The sequence below is a fragment of the Mesocricetus auratus genome, unplaced genomic scaffold, assembly GCF_017639785.1.
Source record: "Mesocricetus auratus isolate SY011 unplaced genomic scaffold, BCM_Maur_2.0 Super-Scaffold_100676, whole genome shotgun sequence".
Taxonomy (NCBI): Eukaryota; Metazoa; Chordata; class Mammalia; order Rodentia; family Cricetidae; genus Mesocricetus; species Mesocricetus auratus.
The window spans coordinates 40,338,193-40,362,557 of record NW_024429266.1 but is presented as its reverse complement, the minus strand read 5'-3'; the positions used below and the strand labels follow the sequence as shown (position 1 = coordinate 40,362,557).

The following is a 24,365-nucleotide window of genomic DNA, read 5'->3' as shown; positions in this document are numbered from 1 at the left end:
TTGGAGCAAATTGTCCTTTCCAGGAAGGCTTCATCACCACTTGCAAGTTCTTTGATATTTCTGTTCAGGCATGTAGGTGTTTTTTTATGCCAAGGGAATGTGACTTCATCTTTGTGGTCACCCCAATCAGCTGCCAGGCTCGCAAAGCAATGGAGGACACAGAGTGGTCCAGAAACCATGTCAGAGAAGACTGACAATATTTTAGCATACACATGATTATTTCTAAAACTGGACCATTTTACATGTTAGTGACCAGCTGCATATCTAAGAGTGTTTCTGTATCCATGAGTATTCTCTTTTTCCACAACTTTTTATGTAAATATGAGTAAGCTTGCCATTCCTCATATGGAGTCAATTCATTTCTACTGAGTACTTCTAGAAAACAGTGAGTCTAGATTGTCTGGAAAACAGGGAAAATGGTCTGCACTAGATGAAGTTCTGTCTCAATAGAATACACATTTATGGAAATTTTTCTTAGAACTGAAATGCTGCCCATAGACTTTCCTAATTGAAAATTATACACTGACATTCAGTAATATGCTAGGAGTCTACCTCCTTAAAATAATCTATCACAAAAGAAATGTAAAGTTCAATATAAAACACTAATATACAAAATGTAAGATTTTAAAGGAATACTAGTGTGTCGTAATGTTCTAGCCAAAGGGTATGAAGTATTTAAGTACCAAGAAAATATTATTAGCCTAAATTTTACATATTCTGAAGGCAGGTTATTAGTAACATTAAATTTATTGTGAAATTATAAAATTATAGTACCAATTATTTCTTAAAAATTAAAGCTCCAAATAATAAAAATGGCATAAACATAGTAACAAAAAGAGAAAGCCCTTGGGGCTAGAGAGATGTATCAGCAGAGGCAGCTGAGCTTGATTCTCAGAACCCAGGTAAGGTGACTTCCAACTGCTTGTAAGTCTCTCTCCAGAGGATCTGATACCTTAATTGGATTCTCATATCTATACACACACACACACACACACACACACACACACACACACACACACACACACACACACACAAATAAACATGAAATATGTCTTTTTTTTTCAAGAAAAGCTTTGGTAGGCTTATAAAACATGTTTACATGTTTATGAAATCAGGCTTTCAGCATTTGTTACATAATTCATTGGTTCTTAGGAGAAAAACAAATCAAAAGGCATTTATGAAAAAAAGCTCTTACCGTGGCTGAGTTCTTCATCCACCGCCGTTCTGGGATGGGATTTCCAGCCAATAGAGTACAAGGCAGAGTTAGCTGCTGTCCTTCAATAATGTTGGCCACAGAAGGACTGATTCCAATAAGTGGGGCAACTACATCAAAGAAAGAACACTCAGCTTCATCATAAAAACGGGGTGGTGGGGGGATTATTATCAGCAAGATGACTACAATTTATGTTGTTTAAAACTGGAGTTTTCAGGAACAGAACTTTAAAGTGAGAATGGAAAAGAACTTTAGTGTGGAAGTGGTGGATCCATCTAAGCAGAAGGAATGCGGGCAGGATAGTTATACCATAGATACATCAAGAGTAAGGAGCAAAGCCTCCATGCAAAAGGCCAGCGATGCCTAGGTCAGATGCTGGCAGTGTACATACCAGGATGGAGAGTGCTTGTGAGTGGAGACATGGAATCGAGAGAACCACTCTCAGGAAGATAGCTAGCACTAGAATAGACTAGGTACAGACTCATCAGAAGTCTGTTTCAACAGCACCAGCAACTTAAACAAAGGTGAGTCTGCTGAGATGGAATAGTAAAGAAGTAAGGTAAAACTGTGCTCTCCTAGAAATTAACAACAACCAAAAAAAAACACTCAAGTGAGCACAAAATCCTTAAGAGATATTTAAAAATGTAGGTACAGACAGATGAATGATGACACAGAAAATTCTATGAAACATATTAATGAGATACATACAACAAAGTATTTAAAATCATGTTTGATGCTATAATAATTTGAGCAATATAATACTAGGAAATAAAACAATCCCAAGGAATAGATGTAGAGATATAAATTAAGTATAAGAATAAATAGTTTGATCAGTCACACATAACTACTCTATAAAAGATATTTAATCAAGCCGGGCAGTGGTGGCGCACGCCTTTAATCCCAGCACTCGGGAGGCAGAGGCAGGCAGATCTTTGTGAGTTCGAGGCCGGGCTGGACCGACAGCCTCCAAAACAATACAGAGAAACCCTGTCTCGTAAAACCGAAAAAAAAAAAAAAAAGATATTTAATCAAATACCTCGCCACTTGGAAATAAGCTGTATTCTATTCTAACTTCACAACTCCTAAACACAATTCTACGTGGATCTAAGTGATAAACTTAAGTCAAAAGCCATCAAATACCCCGTGTGTGATACCCCGTGTGTGTGTGTGTGTGTGTGTGTGTGTGTGTGTGTGTGTGTGTCTGTGTGTCTGTGTGTGTGTCTGTGTGTGTGTGTCTGTGTGTGTGTGTCTGTGTGTCTGTGTGTGTGTCTGTGTGTGTGTGTCTGTGTGTGTGTGTCTGTGTGTCTGTGTGTGTGTGTGTGTAATCAAATAGAAGATGGGGAGCTGGAAGCAGATGTTCTGAAAGTTATTTATAGTTGTCACACTGTCACACTGTATGAAACACAGCTTAGGGATACAAACCTCTACCTGGCTTTAGAACAAATAGAAATTGTCACATGCAAGGGATAACATCATCAACATCAAAGAGGTCTGAAGTTTTTGAAGAACATTACCTCTAGAAAATTAATTAGTCTTACCAAGTCCTGTCACTGTTACTGTTGTCTGTGACTGTATTTTGCCAAACTGGTTTTCAGCTTCACAGATATAAGTTCCTTTATCACTTGCCCATAAATCTAGAAAGAAGAACTTATTTATTAATTCAAGACCATTATGAAACCTTGACAATGCACCAGGCACAGTTCTGGGATCTGTGACAGAAATATGTAAGCACCTTTTGGCCACTGCCTTCTAGGGAACGAGACAACGAACTCAGCCATTACAGTAGGGTAACAAATTCTTTATGAGGTTTATACAATGAATTGTGGAATCACAGATAGGAATGATGGCCTGATTGTATGTGGAGGATTTAGAAATTCACAGCAGAGGTAAGATCCCAGCTGTGGTTTAACAAGCATCTAGACATAAAGTCTTAACAATATGACTGCCCAAATGTGAACTGAACATGCCAAATTGCACAGAGAAAAGCCTATTAGGCCTCAACTGTACACAAAGAACTATAGGCAACTGAGGAAAGCTGGGAACAGGACAGATTCCAGGGACCAGCACACCAACTGGTTGTTTGGTGCCAAATATCCATATAGGCAGCATTATATGGCCTGAACAGGTTATATTTAGGAACAGGTTATATTTAGGAACAGGTTATATTTAGGTTATATACATAGAATAGCAATTAGTAAAAAATAAAAGAGGACAAGAATTTGAAGGAGAAAAGAGAGGGGTTATATGGGGGGGTAAAGAAAGTATTGGGAGAAATGTCACAAATTAAATGACAATCTCCAAAATTATAAGGAATAAGTAAAATATCTGGGTAGAAGACAGGAGGAGCCGCCAACTCATGGTGAATTATAATAAAAAACAGAGCTTGAGGAAAATCAGGGCCTATTCAAAGAGTAGGAAGCTTTGCCACTCTGGGTACACTTCTGCTGTTTGTAGGGGACATTGTTTAGTTGCCCCAGTAATGGGCAGAATCTGTTTACATTTAGGGAATAAAAAACTATAGAGATAATACCCAGAGCAGATTCATAGAGAAATAGTGTTACAAGTCTGGCAAGAATATGAAGGCTTCACTAGAAATTTGTAGATCTGAAATATATTTATAATCATGTAAGCCTAACTCCACATAAGGAGAAGACATAGCTATTCATCTAGCTGGAAAAACTACTGAATGCTATATTCTTCACTGAGTTGTGGGGTCCTCAGTGAAGGGATATAAACTCTATACATATTGTAGAGACACTGAATGTTCACATGTAAAAATACATATTTTAATACAAACTGCTTTTTCTCATTCTTTTTACTATGTGTTGGATATTGATGGATTTTTTATTATGTCATCAGAACAAAAGCATAGAATTTTTTCTCAAGATCTTGAAGAGCATTATGGAAGATGTGCAATTAAAGAAAGCATTGGGAACAGTTGGACTAGTATTAATTACAAGCTGGAAGGCATAGTCAGGAGGTTGGAGCTCAAGCTCTTTCCTTGTAAGCAATAAAGAAATCAAGGTAAGGTTTTTAAATAGAGGAATGATTTTAATCTTATAAATATTGTAACTGAGCATGTCCAGTTTAATCTACTAGCAAAATATGAGCATACATATTTGTACATTACAATACAGACTGGCACGGTGGCTGAAAAAAGAAGATCAGGGGTCAAAAACCCTTCTGAGCTACCATCCTGAATCTTTGTTTCAAAGCAAGAAAAACAAAAAGCAAACCAAGTAAAAACAAAAAATACATATCTACAAAACAGTATGTATAAACAAACACACAAATATGAATGTACAAGCATACACACATAAGCACACCCACACACCTGCAAATACATCCTTTCACCTACTTGAAATAAAGAGAGCGCCTGTTTTCAGTTGACTGATGGAACTAACTGAAAAGGGTCTTGAGAAAATCGGCATGTTGTCCAGTCTTCGCCATTTGATCTTTGGCTCTGGGTAACCCTGGACATAACAAGGTAATGTCACATTGGAGCCAATTTCCATGGACACATCAGAAGGTTCTTGAATGAAAACTGGAGGTGCTGGAAGACACAAAACACAAAAATGTCATTGGTAGAGGATGTGCACACATTAAGAAAAAGCTATTAAATTATCAACAGATTGGGTCGGAAACATGTCATTGTCCATAAAACATTGTAAGTTTACCCTATAGCTATCCCTGTCTGAATATGACAGATATATTTTTTCTTTATAAACGAACATTTATAATGGACACTCAGCTCTTGCCTTAAAGTTATAGGTGATATGAAGATCATCTTAAACAGTATTATTACAGAAATTTGTTTTCAATATGTGCATATGTGACAGTGCTCAAACCTTATACTCTCTTAAATAAGCTGGCTTTGTAATGCAATATGATATTTCTGATATTTTCCAAACTCTCATTGGCTGGATTTCCAAACTATTTTGTTTGTTTGTTTGTTTGTTTAAATCCCAATCAAAGTTTCCTCTTCCTCCCCTTTTCCCAGTCCTACTCCCAACACCCCCCTCCATTCCTCCTCCACGGTTTCTCTTCAGATACAGGTGGGCTTCCCATGGATATCAACCAGCCATGGTTATCAAGTTGCTGTGAGAGTAGGCACTTTCTCTTCTTTTATGACTGGATAAGGCAACCAAATAGGAGGAACAGATCCCAAAAGCAGTCAGGACAGACCCTGCTCCCATTGTTAGGAATCTCACACAAAGATGAAGTTACACACTGTAACGTACATGCAGAGGCCCTAAGTCAGTTCCATGTAGGCTCCCTGGCTGTCATTTCAGTCTCTGTGAGCCCCTATGAGTGCAGGTTAATTGGTTCTGTGGGTTTTCTTGAGATACCCTTGACTCCACGGGGTTCTACAATCCTTCTTCCCCCTTTTCTGCAGTATTCCCTGAGCTCCACCTAATGTTTAGCTGTGGGTCTCTGAATGTTTCCACCAGTTGCCGGCTGAAGCCTCTATGATGACAGTTGGCCTAGGCACCTGTCATGTTTGTCTTTCTGGGTCTGGGTTACATAACTCAGGGTGATCTTTTCTAGTTCCATACATTTGCCAGCACATTTCCTGATGTCATTGTTTTTAGCAACTGAGTAATACTCCATTGTGTAAATGTACTACATTTTCTTTATCCATTCTTCAGCTGAGGGGCATCTAAGTTGCTTCTAGTTTCTGACTGTTACTAACAAAGCTGCTATGAACATAGTTGTGCAAGTGTCCTTGTGGCATGGTCGTTTGGATGTATGCCGAGGAGTGGCATGTTGGCTGGATCCCCATCTGACATGCCAACAGCATTTATTCCTGAAGCATAACAATATTTGGTATCATATTCTTGCTCACATTTTTAAGTCAGAGAAATTTGAGAATAAATAATGTAAGTTAAAAAAATCAAAACACATTTGATAAAGAGAAAATAGTAAGTGCTTCTCTCTTAAGAATTAAGACATACAAAGAAATCCATAGATTTACATAATTCTGATAACTAGGGATATTGACAGGAAGAGCTGGAAATACATGAGGGGCGCACTTAGGAAACCACAGGACTGTGATACAGAAAGGGTGCTGGTGGGAACCACTCAGGGATGGGGCTCTTGGAAGCTTATGAATAATGATGCTTGAGATGTCAGATAAGAATAAACGCATGGGATTCTGTTGGAAGCAGCGGGAGGAGGAACCTATTCATATAAAATTCTAACAGGTGGTACACCAGAAATCAAGCATGTGTCCAGGTTAGCAATGGCAACAGCTCTCATTTTCAGAGCCAAGTCTTTTGTCAAATGATTTCAATTGTTTTCAGCCTTCAGAATGACCCCACTCTGGTTTTATACATGAGGAAACTTAGTTGATTTGCTAAGTGTCACATGGAATTGAATGAGTAACATAGGCTTATAAGCTGGTTTCCATTTCAGGATTCAAATCCTTTGTCATTTTATCGGCCTCTCCTTCTCTACATGTTCTAATAACTATGCCTGGGCATACTAGCTAGCAGGTTCATCACCCTGTGGGAGGAGTGGATAGGGGGTAGGCTGGGCAGGAAGTTGAGGGGGGTAGAGAGACGGGTAGAAGGGAGAATTGTGGTTGGAATGCAAAACATGGTATGTACTCACTCATATATGGATTTTAGAGAGTAGGTCATGGGGAGACAGGAAGGTTGAGTCGGGAGTAGAATAGGGGAGAACAGAATGAGAAATACCATAATAGAGGGGGTCACAGGTTTGAAGAGAGATCTGGCACCAGTGAGACATCGAGCAATCTACAAGGAAGACACCAACTGGCAAGTTAAGCAATAGTGGAGAGACTACCTTAAATGCCCATTCCTGATAATGTACTTGATGTCCATAACCATCCTGGAGCCTTCAACCAGTGACTGATGGAAGCAGAGGCAAACACCCACAATTAAACCCATGGAACCGAGTGACAGAGAGAGAGGAGCGATGAGCAAATGGGCAAAGAATGGGCTGGCTAAACCAGCAGAGCAGCTGATCTGAACAAGGGGGAGCTCTTGGACCCCAGACCAACAGCTGGGAGGCCAGCATGGGACTGATCCAGACCCCATGAGTGTGGAGGCCTGGGCAACCTATGGGGCTCTGGGCAGTAGATCAGTATTTATCCCTGGCATACAAATGGACTTTGTGTGTCCATAACACAAAGAGAGATGATATCTCAGCCTGGACTCTTAGGGGAGTGCCTGGACCCTATCCTGAGCAAAATGACAGACTCTGGATATCCCCTATGTGGAAGGAAGTGGAGATAGGGTGGGAGACTGGGGGGGGCTGGAAGGGATGTGGGAGGAGGGGAGGAAGAGGGAACTGGGATTGACATGTGAAGCAAGCTATTTAAAAATAAAGTAATAAAAAATCCTGTCTTCTTTTAAAAAAGTCAACACTTTCTAAGGAAAAAAGGAAATAAAAAATAAACTTAATAACAAATGTAGAAATCGCTTCCTTCCTTCTCAACGCACATCTGCAGACTGAATGTGCAGCTGTCTTCCACCAGTCTTGGTTCTTATTTTAGACTGGAATAGGCCACCTCTCACTCGAGAGGTTTGTTTCTATTACTTCATACATTGTACAAAGCCTGCCCTTTGGAAGTCATGAATCCTCACTCTTCTTCAAGTAAGAGCTGACCTTTCTCATTTGAGAATTTGTGTTATTATCTCCCCTTCAAGGGTAATACCTGATGTTAAAATATTGACAACCCTTTAACCTAGTTTCCAAAGGACACTACCCTCTGATGTCATCTCTTATCACAAATGGACATCATAACTTCCCAGTTAGAGATTTAAGACAACTCTTTCTATCAGATCCATGAAACTCTCCCAACCCGAACTATTACTTGATTATCTGTTGCTTTGTTTTCCAGACAGCCTATGTGTACAACTATAGTTTTATCCTTTAACAGCAGCTAATATATTACATGGTACATTGTGTGTGGTCAATGGATATTACTGAATGAATTATTGAGTCATCATGAAAAGCTATAGAAATAATTCAGACCTGGGTATGTGTGTGAAAATGTTCATATGATGGAGGCACAGTTGAACTTGCACTTTTGAAAGAAACATGACAATTTCAAAAGCCCTCTTACAAAATTTAAGATGAAAACCACAACTGAAAAGGATGCTTTGAGAAGAGAGTGGTTTATCTCTGTTTAGATAATTTTCTTAATTCATATACATAGGAATTCAACTTAGAACAAACACATTGAAATATAGTTAATAAAGTAACTCATTGCCTGTTCATTTCATTTTTAAAATTTAGTTATTTTTTCCTAGAGTAAATGTAGTCAATTAAACTGGAAGCAACCTAGATGCCCATCAACTGAAGAACTGATAAGGAAAATGTGGTTTACACAACGGAGTATTCCTTGGCTGTTAAAAACAATGACATCATGAAATCTGTAGGCAAATGGATGGAACTTGAAAAAAAATCTCCTGAGTGAGATAACCCAGACCCAGAAAGACAACACATGATATGTAGTCATTTATAAGTGGATTAGCTGTAGAGGATAATCATGCTACAATCCACAGACCCAGAGAGGCTAAGCAACAAGGAGGGTTTAAAGAGGGATTCTAGAAGCTCTCTAGGAAGGGAAAAGATAATAGATTTCACAGGCTGGATGAGAGCATGTAGGGTTGGGAGCAGGAAGGATCAACTGGTGGGAAAAGGGAGAAAATACTGGGAGAAATGACTGGAATTGGGGTCATTTCAGGAGCCAGGTGGAAACCCAGTACAGTTAAAACTCCATGGAATCTATGAGAATAACCCTAGCAAAAACTCCTAGTAATGGGGGACCTGGAACCTGAACCAACCACCTTCTGTTTCAGGCAAGGCCTCAAGTGGAAGGATCTGCACACCAACCCAGCCAGAAAACCCTTCACCTACAGTGTTCTGGGACCAGAGCCTAGCAGAATCCTCATCAAAGAGACTAGAGAGACTTCACCCAGAAACTGATGTGAGCAGATGCAGAGTCCCACAGTCAAACATTAGGTGGAGCTTGGGGAATCCTGCAGATGAGGAGAGTGGGAGAAATGATAGGAGGAGCCAGAAGTGTCATGGACACCAGGAAAACACAGCTCACAGCATCAATTGACTGGGATTCATAGGGGCTAAGAGAGATCATGGAGCCTTTAGGGATCTGACCTAGGTCCCCTGCATATATGTTATGGTAAAGTAATTTGGTGTTCTTGTAGAATTCCTAACAGTGGGAGCAGGGACAGTCATTGAGTCTTTTGCCTTCTTATGGGTCCCCTTTCTTCCTACTGGGTTGTCTGGTCCAGCCTTGATTTGATGGTATGTGCCTGGTTTTACTGTAGTGATGTCCTTGGGAGGCCTCCTTTTTTCTGAGGAGAGACAGAGAGGGCATGGATGTGGGGGAGACAGGAGGTGGGGGTGGGAAGTAAATGGCAGGGAGGGAGGGAAAACTGTGATAGGGATGTAATATATGAGAGAACAATAAAAATATTCAGAACGCTGAAATCCACCAATTACTTGAGGGAATGGAGATCTCCCTTTATGGAAATGTTAAAATATAATTATCAGTGAAAAGTGATACACTAGCATGTTCAGAAGTAATGGAAGAAGGGAATCTGGAATCAGAACAGAAAAGCAAACTCAAGTTACACCCACAAACCTAATCAAGATGGGAGAAGTCATGCATTGCAAAGCAGATTCTAGAACAGCATCAGGCATAAGACATCAGAGCAGGGAACATAAGGGCTGACTCTCAAAACAAGAGGCAAACGAGAACACCAGGCCTGAGAGAGCAGCCAACACAACGTCCACCACAGACAAACTTCCAAAAATGAAGCAGCTCCCAGCTGAGCCAAAAAGACTTAAATACTTCCTCCCCCTGACTGTGGCCAACAAACCTCCATGTGAGTTTTCTGGGTGAATTGTGAATAGTTTAGCAAAACTAGAGACCAGGAGAGCAGTAGTTACTGACTGACAGTAAGCAATGGTGCTTCTCTAGAAGAGAGGGTCTTACTTAGAAGGGTAAGAACCCACTGAGTGATTTCGGGGGGTTTTAGTCTGTGATAATGGGCAAGTCATTTTACCCCTCTCTCCAGCTTCAATTTCTCCAAGAACGTAAAGGAAAAGTAGTATTTTATATTTCAAGTTGTCAAAAGAGATGATCTTTACTAATAATGTAGCATGAAATAACTACCTCAATACTAACTGTATTAAACATGAAGATTACAGAATTAATTTGTTAGATCATAGTGCTGGAGCTTGATGTTTGTATTTGATTTCACTTTGGGACCTGCATTCAGTCTCTTAGGATAATGTTTGATCCCTGGTGATTTCCTAAGCATCTGTGTAGCTCATTGAGATACGCATGAGGGGTAGGTGTTGCACCGCCATGCAGTTTATTGTCTGTAGAGATAACTATGGCTGTGCAGACTCATTGTTTGAAAAACATAACAGTCATAAACCAATTTGCCATCTCGCTCTAAACACTATTCTGAATTATTTTCCTTGACCCCCAAGACAGTTAAATACATATTCCCTCTGTGGCAACTCTTGCATTATGTCAGTCAGAGATTTTCTTTCCTAAAATGACTAGACACATTGCTTTGGTTCCACCAAACCACAAAATACAAAACCACAGTCTAAGACTCAAACCCTGTGTGGTGTGGAATGCTTTAAAAATATTACTGCCAAGCCAACTTTTTGTTTGATGTTTCCAATCCCCTCTTCTTCCAAATGACTTCACAATTCACTACCCCCCTTTTCAAGGGATGAAAAGCATTGGTAACTTTCCCTGTTGACCTGAAATGTCTATAACTTAAAGCCATGATAATGAGAAACAGGAAAAAGGAGGTTCACTACACGAAGCTCAAACTCAAGAATGATATTCAACAGTCCTTTTGTTATTTTTTTTTGGTCTAGTAGTGCTGCTGTGAGGTAGCAGGCCCACAGAAAACAATCTGAAAGCCCAAATAGCTACATGATATGGATAAAAGCATGTTTTTCTTCTTAAGTCACAAGCAACTTAGAAATATGCCCAATAATTTTGGAACTCAAAGGAATAATTTTATGCACTACTAAGCTTACTACTTAACTCATCTCAAGTCCTTTATAAAAAGGAGTCAAATCAAGATAATGAGTTTCACATTAAAAGTCCAAAGTCTAGTCTTTAATGCTGTATCATTTTGTTTAAGCATTCCTGTATCATTTTTGAGGCTCAAAGAAAGAAAATAATCATGGTATACATGAAGTTACACACAAAATATATATGTTTCATTTAGCAGTCCTATAGGTAACAGTTAATATGGTGGGTGTATGTAAGTGATAGCATGTCATTTCATCTTTCCAATCCATCTGTAAAGTAAATGCCATTTCTATCTGTAAAACAAGGAAAGTCAAGGGGACAACCCATTTTCTCTCAAGTGCCTATTTTCTTAACCACTATATTCGTTCTGGAGAAAGTTTCCATCCATAGTGCGTTTTTTACAGCCTAATACTAAAAACCACAATCACCTCTACAACCATGGTTTGTAGCATGTGCATACTACACCGGGTACCATGTGTAACTGTGGCCTCCTATGGGCAGGCCAGTTTACTCACACTTCATGAGCTAAGTCTACTCACACTTTATGAGCTGCTCTAAGAAGGCTATAATGAAGAATCTGAATACTGCGATGCAACAGAAGCACAATGGTGCCAACTTCAACATTAAGTTATTTGCCAGCCATTAACAATGGTCAAAATCAGAGCAAGGAGATGACTCATTTCTGTTGATGATTCATTCAGTGTGATCACTAGGATCAAAACTAAGAAGCTCATTGCTTTAGAAGAGTCGTGAAAGGTAGGGATCTTGCATATGATGGAGCCGAATCGAAGTTCACTTAAAAGTGATGTCTAAAGAGAAGACATTTGTAGGGAAGTTTCTGATTATTTTTAATCTTCCCTGTCAATATAACTGGGTTTTCAAACACTTGGGTATGTCTGGAGCTATTTCCAGAGAAGTGTAACTGAGGAAGGCTCATGGCACTATCCTGTGGACTTGGGTCTCAGACTGAATAAAAAGCTGCATGCCAGGACTTGGCTGTCACTACTTCCTGATTATAGACACACTGGGATCAGCCACCTCACTCTTCTGTGTCTCCTCTACCATAATAGACAATACATGCTGAAACTGGAGCTAAATGAGACCATTCTACCTTAAAATTGTTTTCAAGTATTTTGTCATAGTAATGAGAAAAGCCACTAACATATCATCGTAAGACACCAAGAACAGATACCACTAGCCTTTATATATGGTGCATTTCTGGACATCAGAGAAAATCCAGAAGACTCAGAAGCAAAGCGTGATTAAGAAGGAAACAGTCAATGAGCGAGAAGTAGGTATGTGATCCTCAGACTTGCTACATCCTCAATGCTGTGTCTAAGGGATCACTATTTTATAACTAGGAAAGTCAATGAGACCATTTCTCTGACTCTGTAACAGAGAACATGCAAAAGCATGCTGTGTGGGTACAAAACATCTCCATGGGAAGCAGGGAAAGACAGAGCAGGGAGGTGCTGAGAATTGGAACTTCACCCTTTCTGTATTTCTTAAATACAAGAATTCTGTATCTAATTACCTCCCTTATTTGAGTCTTACATTTCCAAAATCATTAGTATAGTTGAAAGTCTTCCAGGAGAATCAGAGGTGCCCTCTACCCAACAGTTCCAACTTTATTTCCAAGGTATTTCTCTTAATAACAACAGAGTTCAGTTGTTGTTCAAACACTACTCTGGACTGAGTCTATAACAATCTTTGTGCCATTTCCAGTATTTTGTATTAAAATTTCAGGGCATATTCAGCCAGAATGAATAGTGTTTGACAGACAGCCAACGGCAAGGGACCAGGATCACAGCAAGTCTCAGGAGGGAAGAAAATTGGTTTCCATGAAACAAAATATCAAGAACATAGGGCCATAATTTTCACTTAAAGGCTTAAGATAATAGAACTAAAATGGTTTGTAAAAGATTAATTTTCTTCACTTGTGTTTAAAAATTCAGTTTGAGCATGACAAAAAATTCTTGTACATAACATACAGAAAAGAAAATATAATTTATTGACATTCTACACTTAGAAGTTTAAAGAGATGTAAATATTTAATCATCTGTGAAAATGAAGCTGTCACATTCTTTTCCATGAAAAACAAGTTCTGCTTTATTTCTCGTTTACCACACTGTTTAGAGAGTGGATTTTTTGTTGTTTTGTATTATTTTTCTAAAGAGATGTGACATGGATGATGAAGTGAGAACCAAACTTCCTAAGAACACAAATACAGTTGTCATGCACACACTGCATCTTCCAATGATGATTGACATTCATTTGCAGTTAGTACTTTATTTCATGCCCTGGTGAGTAACTCCTAGTGGATTTTTGAAACTAAAACAAAAAAATAATGTTACCTTTTCTGTCATCAACATCTCTAGATTATGGTCTAGGGCCAAGCTCTACTTTCTGGCCTCCAGATGTTCATAATTGGGAATCTGAGGGCAGAATGGATGACTACTGACAGAAAAATGGCAATAGATGACACATATGGGTGAAGCCTATAGTCTCTGAGGTCAGTCAAATACCCAAGCTCTGTCTCTCCCTAGCTCTGCAACCCTGATCAAGTGGATCAGCTTATATAAGCTCAGTGTCCTTATATTTGTATAAGACATAATTATAGCATCTTAGTAGGGTTGTGAGAGTTTAATGGGATGGCCCATAAAACATTCTTGGCACAATGAATGGTACATTAGAACCTTCTCGGAATTGCTAGCCACTGTTATGATGTTAGTCATCTGAAATGCCTATGCTGGATTCGCCATTCTGACAAATATTAATAACAAATTGTTTCACAGGTGATCAACAGGGAAAATAACAACTCAGTGTCAGAAAAATAATGCAACCAATAGACATGAAAGCTTACAGCCTACATCCAGAGTTAGTCTGCCTGTTGCTCTTCCAGCTTCATTGATAGCTACACAGGTATAATCACCAGCATCCAGATCTTGTGTTTCTTGAATCTTCAAAAGTCCCATGAGAGGGTCAATACTGAGGAATGTTGAAGGTCTCAATTCAAGATCTCCTAAATCAAAACAACAGGAAGAACATTAAGTATGGAAAATTTGTCATGGTTTACTCTGCCACTGATATGATTTTGAAGTTTCTAAATAAGGATGATTGCAATATTTCAAATTCCAGTTGCACAACATAGATGCTTTACTTTCTACAGTCTAAAAACTGGTCCTTTCATGACTGGATACAACTGCTCCCTCCATCTATCTATAGCAGATAAGAATGAGCTCTTGGTAACTACATGAAAGGTGGAGCAGGCTGCAAACCAGAAAGGTGGCTTTGGTCAGTAAAAGTGGAACTAGGAAGATGAGGGCTGACAGCAGAGGCTTCTATTATCTTTATGGCATTCCCCTGATCCTGGAAGTGCTTGAGATATCAATGGTATTAACTTAGTGAGTGACTCTTTATTGAGCGATGTCAGTTATAGTTTGTCTTGTGATAAGCCTAAACTGGCTGAGAAATTTATGTGAATGACTAAAAAGAGGACTGTTGGAAAGTGTGGGAGAAAGTTTGCTGAGAGCATAGAAAGAATAGTCGGTTTATATTAATCTTTTGGGTTTACCGCAGCTAAAAATCCCATTCATTAAAAATTTGAACTTGGAATGATAGTGTGTTTGAAGGAAGCAGATAGGGATCTCAATGCAAGGACAGGATGAACCAAGAAAGACTATGTACAACTGGATTGCCTTTATGTGCTATGTGTTCCAACAGGGCCTCTGATCCTCCAAGAACCACTAATTATTGAAGGAGATAACACCTCAAAGAGTCATAAGGAAGATTGTACATGTATCTCCTGTGTTCTCCATCTCTCAAATAATCTCCTAATCAAAGAATTAAATTAACTACAATGACCAGTAGATTAAAAAAGCACATGGCACTGGATATGTAATGCTGTTTAGTGCATTTTTTTCATTTGTTGTATGAAGAATGATACAAAGTACATCGGGATCTTAAAGTCCCTCAGGATTTTAAACTCTTGATCTTACGGTTTAATGACATTCCCAAATCTGAAAGACACTTTCTAAAATGTCACACATCAGTCATGTACGCTGGAACTGAGGATCACATACACAACTCCTGGCTTTAAATAGGCAAAGAGCCTGAGAGCAAACAGCTCTTAAAGAGGATGCTGCAAAGAGCACCAACCAATGAGATTTAGCAACATGTAGACAATTCTCTTTTGTTTGTATAATTTTCTGGAGAGGATGTCAAACAACAAAATTCCAATAAGTAAGCAACTGTCAGTGCCCCCAAACAAAGTATTTTCCAGAATTCCAATATTTCAACCCCCTAGGAAGCCTTACATTTGCTACTACACACTCCACTCGCAAAAAAGAGACACAGCAAAATCTTTGTCTAAGTGCCTCTGGGAGATTTGAATAAACAAAAGCAGATGATGTTGACACAATCACCCTCCTACCAGAGGAGGATGCATGTGTGACCTCATTGTTCTTCAAGAATTAGACTGTTTGGACTAAGATGCACTTAGAGTTTTGTAATTTACTTCTTGCTTTCAGCTTATTCCTATATGTCAAAAGACATCTGTCTCAGAAGATGAAATAAAGACCTTTTGCTGACAGCTTTGGTTGAAAGAATTGTAGTCACAAAAAAGAAAGAAGAGACAAGAAGAAAGGAAGGAAAGAAGGAAAGATGGGGGAGAGAGAGAGAAAGAGAGAGAGAAAACAAAGGAAAGAAAGAAAGGAAGAAAGGAAGGAAGGAAGGAAGAAAGAAAGGAAGAAAGAAAGGTTGGAAAGCACAAGTCCAATCAAGGAAGTAATTTGATCACATTTTGAGAGCTTTCTTTTTCTTGATTACTACTGAAAATTATTCATCAAATTATTGAGAAGGCAGAGAAATATAGATAGTGTTCTCAGATGGAGTTGTGGTGGAGGATTATTTAGTTTCAATATTAAGTACTATTAGAGCATTGGACTTGGTAAGACAATAAACTTTCCAATGATCTGTTTTAGGATTTAACAGTTAACATTACTGAGGAATAGCTTCACATTGCTATCATCTAAATTCAATTCTGACTCTGTGTATGTAAAGTTTAACACTAGAACTTTTCAAATACTGATGGTAATTAACTTGCTGTTAGAAACGTTTGTCTCAAGGACACTCATGTGTCCCCTTAAAAATGACTGAGGAACCCAGCGAATTTTTATTTACATGGATTATATTTATTTGTATTTAATAGTTCAGAAATCAAACTGGGAAGTTTAAAAACATGCACATAACCTATTTTATTTTAAACTCACGATATATTCTTGCATAATAAATACATTTTATAAAAATAATATTTCCCAAACAAGAAAAAATTAGTAAGAAAAGTGGCATTGTTTTGCCCCTTTGTAAATTTCCATAGTGTCTATTGTCCAGCTTAATAGAAGACAGCTGAGTGCTTGTCCTTGCTTCTGACTTTTCTTTTATTGAATGCCATACATCATATAGCCTCCAGAAACTCCACTACTCACTCGGAAGACAACGAAAGTAAAAAGCCAAATAACATTTCAGTGTTGTTATGAAAATAATTTGGAGCATGTGGATCCCTTTAAAGAATAGTAAGGAACCCCCAGAGATTTCAAACTACATTTTAGAACCATCCATCTCAATAAAAAAATCCAATTTTATATTTGACCGCAAATAACTCTAATGGTGTCCCTGATTTTCTTTATACTGTTCATTTCTAGCAACAGAAGGCCTAAAGGCTTGGAGGGCACTTTGCCCCATGGGATTTCTTTTCTCCAATGGTCTGAATGAAATATTTTTTATTCAAGCAGAATTGCCTAAGAAATTAATTTCAGGAAAAGTTATTCTGAGCTTAAAGCAGGAACTCTACTTCTACAGTTACAATGAGGTCAGATTTCTTGACCTCCTATTGTCTTGTATCCAGGATATAAGAGTCCACCTGTCTCTGACTTTTAGGTGTTAGAGCCAGTCTTCCATGAGAAAAACTTTAGTTTTTAGTTTTCTCCTGGTGATGCTGATCTCTTAGGCAAGAAACTGCCTGTTGGTGACTGGCAGGATGAGCTGACTGACATGTAGTTCAGGAAAATGTGCTGTTAATAAGCACTGGTGTCTTATGGTATTATGCATCAATATCTTATGCCCATGTGGGTTAGAATCCATTGGGATGTTATTAATTGAAGGCACTAATCTGCAACCTCTATGGTGGAGCAAGGAAACACGTAAATTGCAGAATGTTCCATGTGTGGCTGCACAGTTCCCTACCTCCTCCTTGTTTGTGGGATAGAGATTGGCTTGAAGAATAGGCTTTTCTCAGAAGTACGCCTAGTTTGTGATCAGGACTTTCCATGTGACTTTACACAAGGAGCCAGCCATAGCTTTCTGAGGTTTACTGTCATCATAAACTACCGAGTCACACAAAAAATGACTTTCTATGTCTATTTAGCCACAATCTGAATTTGAAGTTGTATATTTATTTAACTAGAAATTCAAATATTTAAGCATTTCTAATAAGTAAAATTAGTTTATAGTCACTGAAATAAGGAACTCATTAGGGAACCTCAATAAGGAGCAAAACCAGAAATACTTTTTTTAAATCAAGGAAAACATACAAACTAAATAACCCTTGAGCAAAGAAAAGCAGAAAAAATGGCATTATTTCCTAGTTCCCCTTCTTGCTTTTGATTTATGCTACTTAAAAATATTTGGTTTTACATAAAGCCTTTTTCTTTTCACCTCATGTTCCCTAAGTTTGAACCCGAGGTGAATTCATAATTTTGTGATTATGACATCAACCTGTTGCTATGGGAGCATCTATGATTTAACAAACAGAATCATAACAACAGTGCTTTGTGCTATTTAGCATTTTTCATCTGAAGATTAAAAAGTATTTTGCAAACAGCATCTCAATAATCCTAGCAACCTCTCTTTTACAATGTCCACAGCGTTTTCTTTATTTGTATCACGAAGTGCTGAGATGGAAATAGAAACTGGGGGCTTTCCACAGATGCAGGTTATCATCATCTGTGCATAGACCATGCTTCACTAAGGCTCAGTAGAGCATTACCGTGTCTCTTGTGATAGACTCAGGAGTAGATCTATGTATTAAAACATAGATAGGAGTTCTGCAACTGATGGGCATGTCTTGAAACCGACCAGGGACATAAAGTTTGTCTGTCAATTCCCTGTGAACTTCAGTGTGTATCTGCAGTTGAACCATTTACGGAAGGCATAGTTTTGAGGATCTAGCGTTTCAATATGTGAATGTTCAACTCTAAGAAAGGTGAGCTAAAACCAGGGAAGCTGTTCTAAACGTCAACTGAATGTTCCTGGACAGTCTTCTACAGGAAACAGTCCTAAGCTAATAAAGAGAACGTTCAGCTGGGTTAGCAAGGTCAACTTCTCCTGCTTTGACTTCACACTCCTGTAATCCATCCCAGATGTCACATTCAAAGTTCAGGATTGTGAACTATTGTCTCCAGCGAGATCATAAACACATTTTAGAGGACTACTAAGTCACACACCAAAAACAAATTTTTAGCAAATCATTAAAAAAAAAGAAAACAAATGAAGTGAGCCAAACACAAACATACTTAAGAAATGTACCTTTGAACCACTTTACTTGAGGTGGAGGAACCCCAGAGGTTCTACATTCCATGACTGTTGTGTCCCCAAGGGCCACCAAGAGTTCACTCTGAACTACCACCAGTTTTGGGGCTTCTGAAAAACACAAAGATCAAGCAGTTAACATCTAGAAAATGCCATGAGGACTTTGAGTTTGCTGAATGAATCAAAGACCATTACACCAGTGCTAGATCCCACTTCCATTTGTAAGAAGAAAGGCACTCTCATGCATGTGTGAGTCCAGATGCATTTGATGGAAACATGAATGTTGTGGCCAAAACAATGACAGAAGCAGAGCAAATGACTAGGAAGCAAAGGTGCAAAATGTAGGAGAGTAATTCAGAGCTTTTGCAGAAAAAGTGATCAATACAGAGACTGGGTTCAGACAAATAAATGCATCCTGTGTCCACAACACCAAAAGAACGGAAGAGAAGGGAATCAAAATAAAAATGGAGTTGAGAGAGGGATAATGTTGATATTGTCAGCTAAATTAAAACTTCAGATTAATACAATTACAGATGAATTTAAATAATATTTTCTATGTGACTTTAAGGGTGTTTATGTTGTAATCTGTAATTAATCATCTTCCTTTTTTTTCTCTGCTTTTCCCCACCATGCTAAATATGGGTGCCCATTCCTATAATACATTTATTTCTTTATTTTTATGGCACATGGTGTTTTTCTTAGTGTTTTTTGCTTTATCCCTTGGCACTAGCTCAGTCACACACTTTCTCTTACCTAAATGGTTTGAGAGCTTCCTAACTTCAACTGGGGTTGTTTTAAACAAAACTAAGAGTTTTCTCCTCAAAGATGACACCATTCCCCTGCTAAAACCCTCCAACAGTCCCTGCTGCTTTCAAACAGTTTGGCTTTCAAAACTCATAAACTGTTTCCTTTTCAGCTTCCCCTGCAGTAGACTTGCTGGCCTATCACTAGGTACAGAGTTCTACTTGGGAACCCCAAACACAAAGCTTTCTCCTCTTTCATTCATTCTTCTGCCTTTGCTTCAGCCCTGTTCCCTAAACTCTCCTTTGCCACAGTGGCTCTTCAAATTCCACTCATTCTCTCAGATTGAATTTAAATCCTATCCCCTTTGGGAACTCTTTGACATTCCCTGGTTAGAATTCATTTGACCTCTACAGACCTCCCCACCCCACCCCCATCCCCACGGTAATCGTCAGTGCTTTGTTTTTATAGTTTTATGTTTCAACTCCCATTATTGGAGCCTTTAAAGACTAAGGACTACTGTGTCATAGATTTTTGGTTGGTTGTTTTTGTTTTAGCACTCAGACTCCAGTAGAGAATTTGGTGTATTCTGGGTATTATACAACAAAGAAATGTGAATATTTGGTTTCTCTGTGGACAGCACAAAATTTCCTTCTGCTATGCAGAATTCTGTTTTCATCACTGAGTCCACATTCTCCTCCTCGGTTACCTCTTCACCTGTTTTCCGTGAACACTTTTCATTCAGTTATTTCTGAATCTGAACCCATCTTCCCTTAAATAATTACTCTACTGTGTCTGTCTTATGCTCATGTTTTCCAGGCTCTTGTGACATGACAATTTTATTCCTCTATAACCTTCCACGCCAACCCATTATATACTTTTATTGTGGCTTCCCTATACTTCTCTCCTCAACACTGACAGTTATAATGTGTTATCATGTTTGGAGTCAAGTTGAAGTGGGTGAAAAGGCAGATTATTTATCCAAATAAATTATTCACAATCTGCAATCTGACACTGACCACATCATGCCATTTTCAACCAATATTAGGAAGTTCAAATTAAATACTGATATGCTCTCAAATAATACCATTATATACAGCTTCTATATACCTTAACAAATGCCTTAGGGTTGGAAGGGAAATAATATGATACTCAGTTTTGATTATAAGTACATAAATATAAAATGGAAGGTAAGATGAGAAAAGACATGGGATTTTTTTCTTTGAAATTGAAATATTACTGAAAAGGAGCCACGGTAGGGTATAATTCTGTGGGCAGCCTAAAAGTCCTTCACAACCTGGGCATGTCTTGTTTTCTGTTGACAATTAGGTTTCCTCATTCATGTACAATATTTGCTTTAATCAATATGTGAAATGAGTGATAAGTTACAATATTGGGTACAATTGGTCTCCAACATTAGCTCTTAGGAAGGACCTTTCCATCTATATTTTCATTGCCTTTTAAACTGATTATACTTGCCAATGTATCTGAGTGTAGAAGTCTGCTTATCGGTTCCAGCCGCATTGCTTGCCAGGCAACCATAGGTCCCCGCATCTTTAGGAACCGCATTCTTGATGAATAAAGTGCCTTCTGGGGTCATCTTATGTCTTTGGATTGAAAAAAAATAAAGTAAAATTTAAAATATTGCAATAGCATTGCATTATAGTATGAAGACACAATGGTACCTCCTTTGAATATTTTGGAATTAAAATTTTGTTGGCTTCAGACATCATTAAGAGCATCATGTTACAAGGAGAGGTATAACAATAATAACATAATAACACAAACAATAATAGATACTTTCCTATTTTTGAGCCCAGTTGCTCTGATAAAATACCCTGACAAGAAGCAATATGTGGAGAAAAGGCTTATTTGGCTTACAATTCCAGGTTATGTGCCATCACTACGCGGAGGCCAAAGTAGGAACTCTAAGTAGCTTTTCACATTTCATCCACAATCAAGAGCAGAGTGAGAAGGCATGCATGCTTGCCTCTTGCGCGGCTTGTTTTTTCACTCTTGGACAGTTCAGGACCCAGCCCATAAATGGTGCTGCCTACATTCAGAGTGGGACTTCCCACTTCAATGAACCCAGATATGAAAAACCTTCAGATGCATAGGACAACCTGATCTAGTGATCCCTCATTGACACTCTACTCAGGTGATTCTAGATTGGGTCACGTTGACAAAACCATCACCGATACCATGTGTCCAGAATTGGCCTTATGCTAGAGACTGTTATGGAACACATCTGTAGATTAAAATTTTCAGTCTTCCCAATGACCAAATGACACAGATAATATAAGTATCTTTGTTTTACAGATGTGTGAAGAGTTTACACAACTTTCTCAAAATCAGGGTTATTCAATGGAAGCACTGGAGTTTGCACACAGGCAGTCTTGGCTCTGGCGGTGAACTGCTCAGCAGAGGGTCCTCCAACATGAAAACCTGAGAGATGCAATGCCCCTGTGGTTGTTCTGGGAATAGAGTCTGGCTCAGTTTACTGAGGCAAATAAGCCTCCTCCTCATGCCAAACCAGGAGTAAGGGGATCCTGATGGTCAGAAGCCCTGATTCTTCTGAGCCACATATCTATTGCTTTCTGAGCCTGAAGGACACTTTAGGAAGTATTCGGTAGCATAAAAGACTCCTTATGTACTATAGCAACAGGAGAAGCAGCTATCAAGAATATCTGCAGCCTGTAATGAAACTTCTTTTGTATCCTCCAGTCCGCCCAGTCTTCCTCTTTCCCCACTAAGTTCACGAAAAATGCCTTACATAGATTGCTTATAAAATATTATATTTTCCCCAAGATAAAGTTTATTATTCAGTTTCAGCTCGAGTTTAATCATAACAAGTCATGGTGCCATGTTTACAACTCAAAAGATTGGAGAATATGTGATCCTAACTATCTCAATTAAGGATTAACAACCTCCCACTTTTTAAAGTCACCATTTGCATTTTTGACATTTCCAAGCCTGTTTAGAAAGTATAAAGTAACAGATTATCATCAAGTTTTAATACTAAGGATAGGGTCTGATTCACTTGGTCCCAAAATTTCATCAACTTTTCTCATTCAATAAAAACAAAGAAGATGATACAAACCCAGTACCTGTGTGAACCCATGATAAACATCTCATTGATGGTCCAGACAATCTTTGGCTTGGGATAGCCTGTTGCTGAACACATGATAGAGACATCAGATCCTCCTGTGAAAGACTGGTTCTTGGGCATCACAGTAACTTTGGGTTTTTCTGCAAATGAAATGAAAGTTTGACGGTGAAATGCCATCTGTATTGACATGAAATGTGTGAGCTTTATCAAGAGTTGCTTAAGCTTCCACCATCTGCACTTTATTACTTGGAAGAGAAACCCATCACACCATAATCCCAGGTCTGGAACTACCAGCAAAAGAGTGAGACTAAAGGAAATGAAGGCCATGGAAGCAGATTTCCCTTGGAAAGAAAATGAACTTGATCCTGATGCCATTTTTCTGTCTCTACTGGCTGCCATGAGTCCTGTTGCTACCTTTTCCCATATCTAGGCTCTAGGTTTTGTCTGCTATTCTGAAACTTTCCTTTAAACTTTGTTTTCAAGCAAAGTCCTCAAATGGAGCCTTCAGCTCTTTTCAGACAGTGAAGGCAGATTTGGAGATACGACTTGTTCTGATTATGCGGTTGACTTTGTTTGAGTCAATCTTTCTCTTTCGAGAGAAAGTCTGAGGCCATGTCTTTCATACTATGCATCTCCCATTACCTTCTATAGCATTTAACATTTTTTTCCTGTCCATACCACCCTGAATGCACCCGATCTCATCTGCAATTAACATTTTATAACTTGCAGTGGGTTGGATATAAAAGATATTTAACCCAGCTGTTGGAATAACAGCAATTCCTCAGTCATAATAACTACCAGCCCCTCTTAAGACCTGGCTGCAGTGGTCACATGACTCACGCAAGCACACCCTCAAGACCCCAGTATAACAAGAAATGGCAATGACTGAAATTATCTAATGTTTTCTATTTGTATGGACAGAAAAACACTTTAGAAAATTAAACTTGAAGCCTGCAATTTATTGTCAAACTATAACTGGGATGTTGACACGGCTCCTATACTCTCGCCTGTTTTCTATGTCTGTATGTTAGACCACAAGAATTCCATAGATGGTGTTATCAAAGATACAGTAAGCAGTTCTCTTAGGGAAACTCTCCAGTTGATGGAGTAAAAGGAAACGAACTCTCTTTCACAGTGTTTGAAACAGGAAAGTCCATCAGTTCTAAGAGAAGCAAGCCTGTTCAGCTGGGTTTTGCTCCTGCTGTTGTTCACATTTCTGTACACAAACCAGAACCGTGCCAACTGGATACATGTGGCATTCTATCTCTGCCTTCTATTTCATTGAGTTTTTACTCTAGATGGCATTGAGAAATCCAATGAACAACCTAGACCTGGCTATGCGTATGGTGTATCACTCTTCTGCAGGTTCGTGTGCGAATTGTGGCTTACTTTCACAAAGAGAAATTAGTCTTCAGAAGCCCTATTCACTCCAGGGAGGTAGCAATGAAGCCGCTGCACAGATGAAGAGCCTAATTAGCGCTTGATTGCTTGCAGCTTAAAATCACCCTTCTCCTTTCTCCCCCATCCCCCCCCGTTTACATCGCAGTTCTCAAATTATGATCTAGTCTTTGAAGTCAATGTTTAAAGGCTTTTTCCGGCCTGTGGACTTGGTTGATAGCCTCATTATTCCACAGACTCTTCTCAGAGGACATAGA

General features: G+C 38.8%; 1 protein-coding gene across 1 annotated transcript in view; it reads right to left on the bottom strand.

The window, feature by feature from the left end:
- Hmcn1 (hemicentin 1) overlaps positions 1 to 24,365 on the bottom strand; it is a 423,434-nt gene that overhangs the window by 188,788 nt on the left and 210,281 nt on the right. The window contains 7 exon segments of the mRNA XM_040738098.1: positions 1,196 to 1,323; positions 2,752 to 2,847; positions 4,572 to 4,766; positions 14,137 to 14,295; positions 18,858 to 18,971; positions 21,081 to 21,208; positions 22,709 to 22,850. Of these exon segments, the coding sequence (XP_040594032.1) occupies positions 1,196 to 1,323; positions 2,752 to 2,847; positions 4,572 to 4,766; positions 14,137 to 14,295; positions 18,858 to 18,971; positions 21,081 to 21,208; positions 22,709 to 22,850 (962 nt within the window).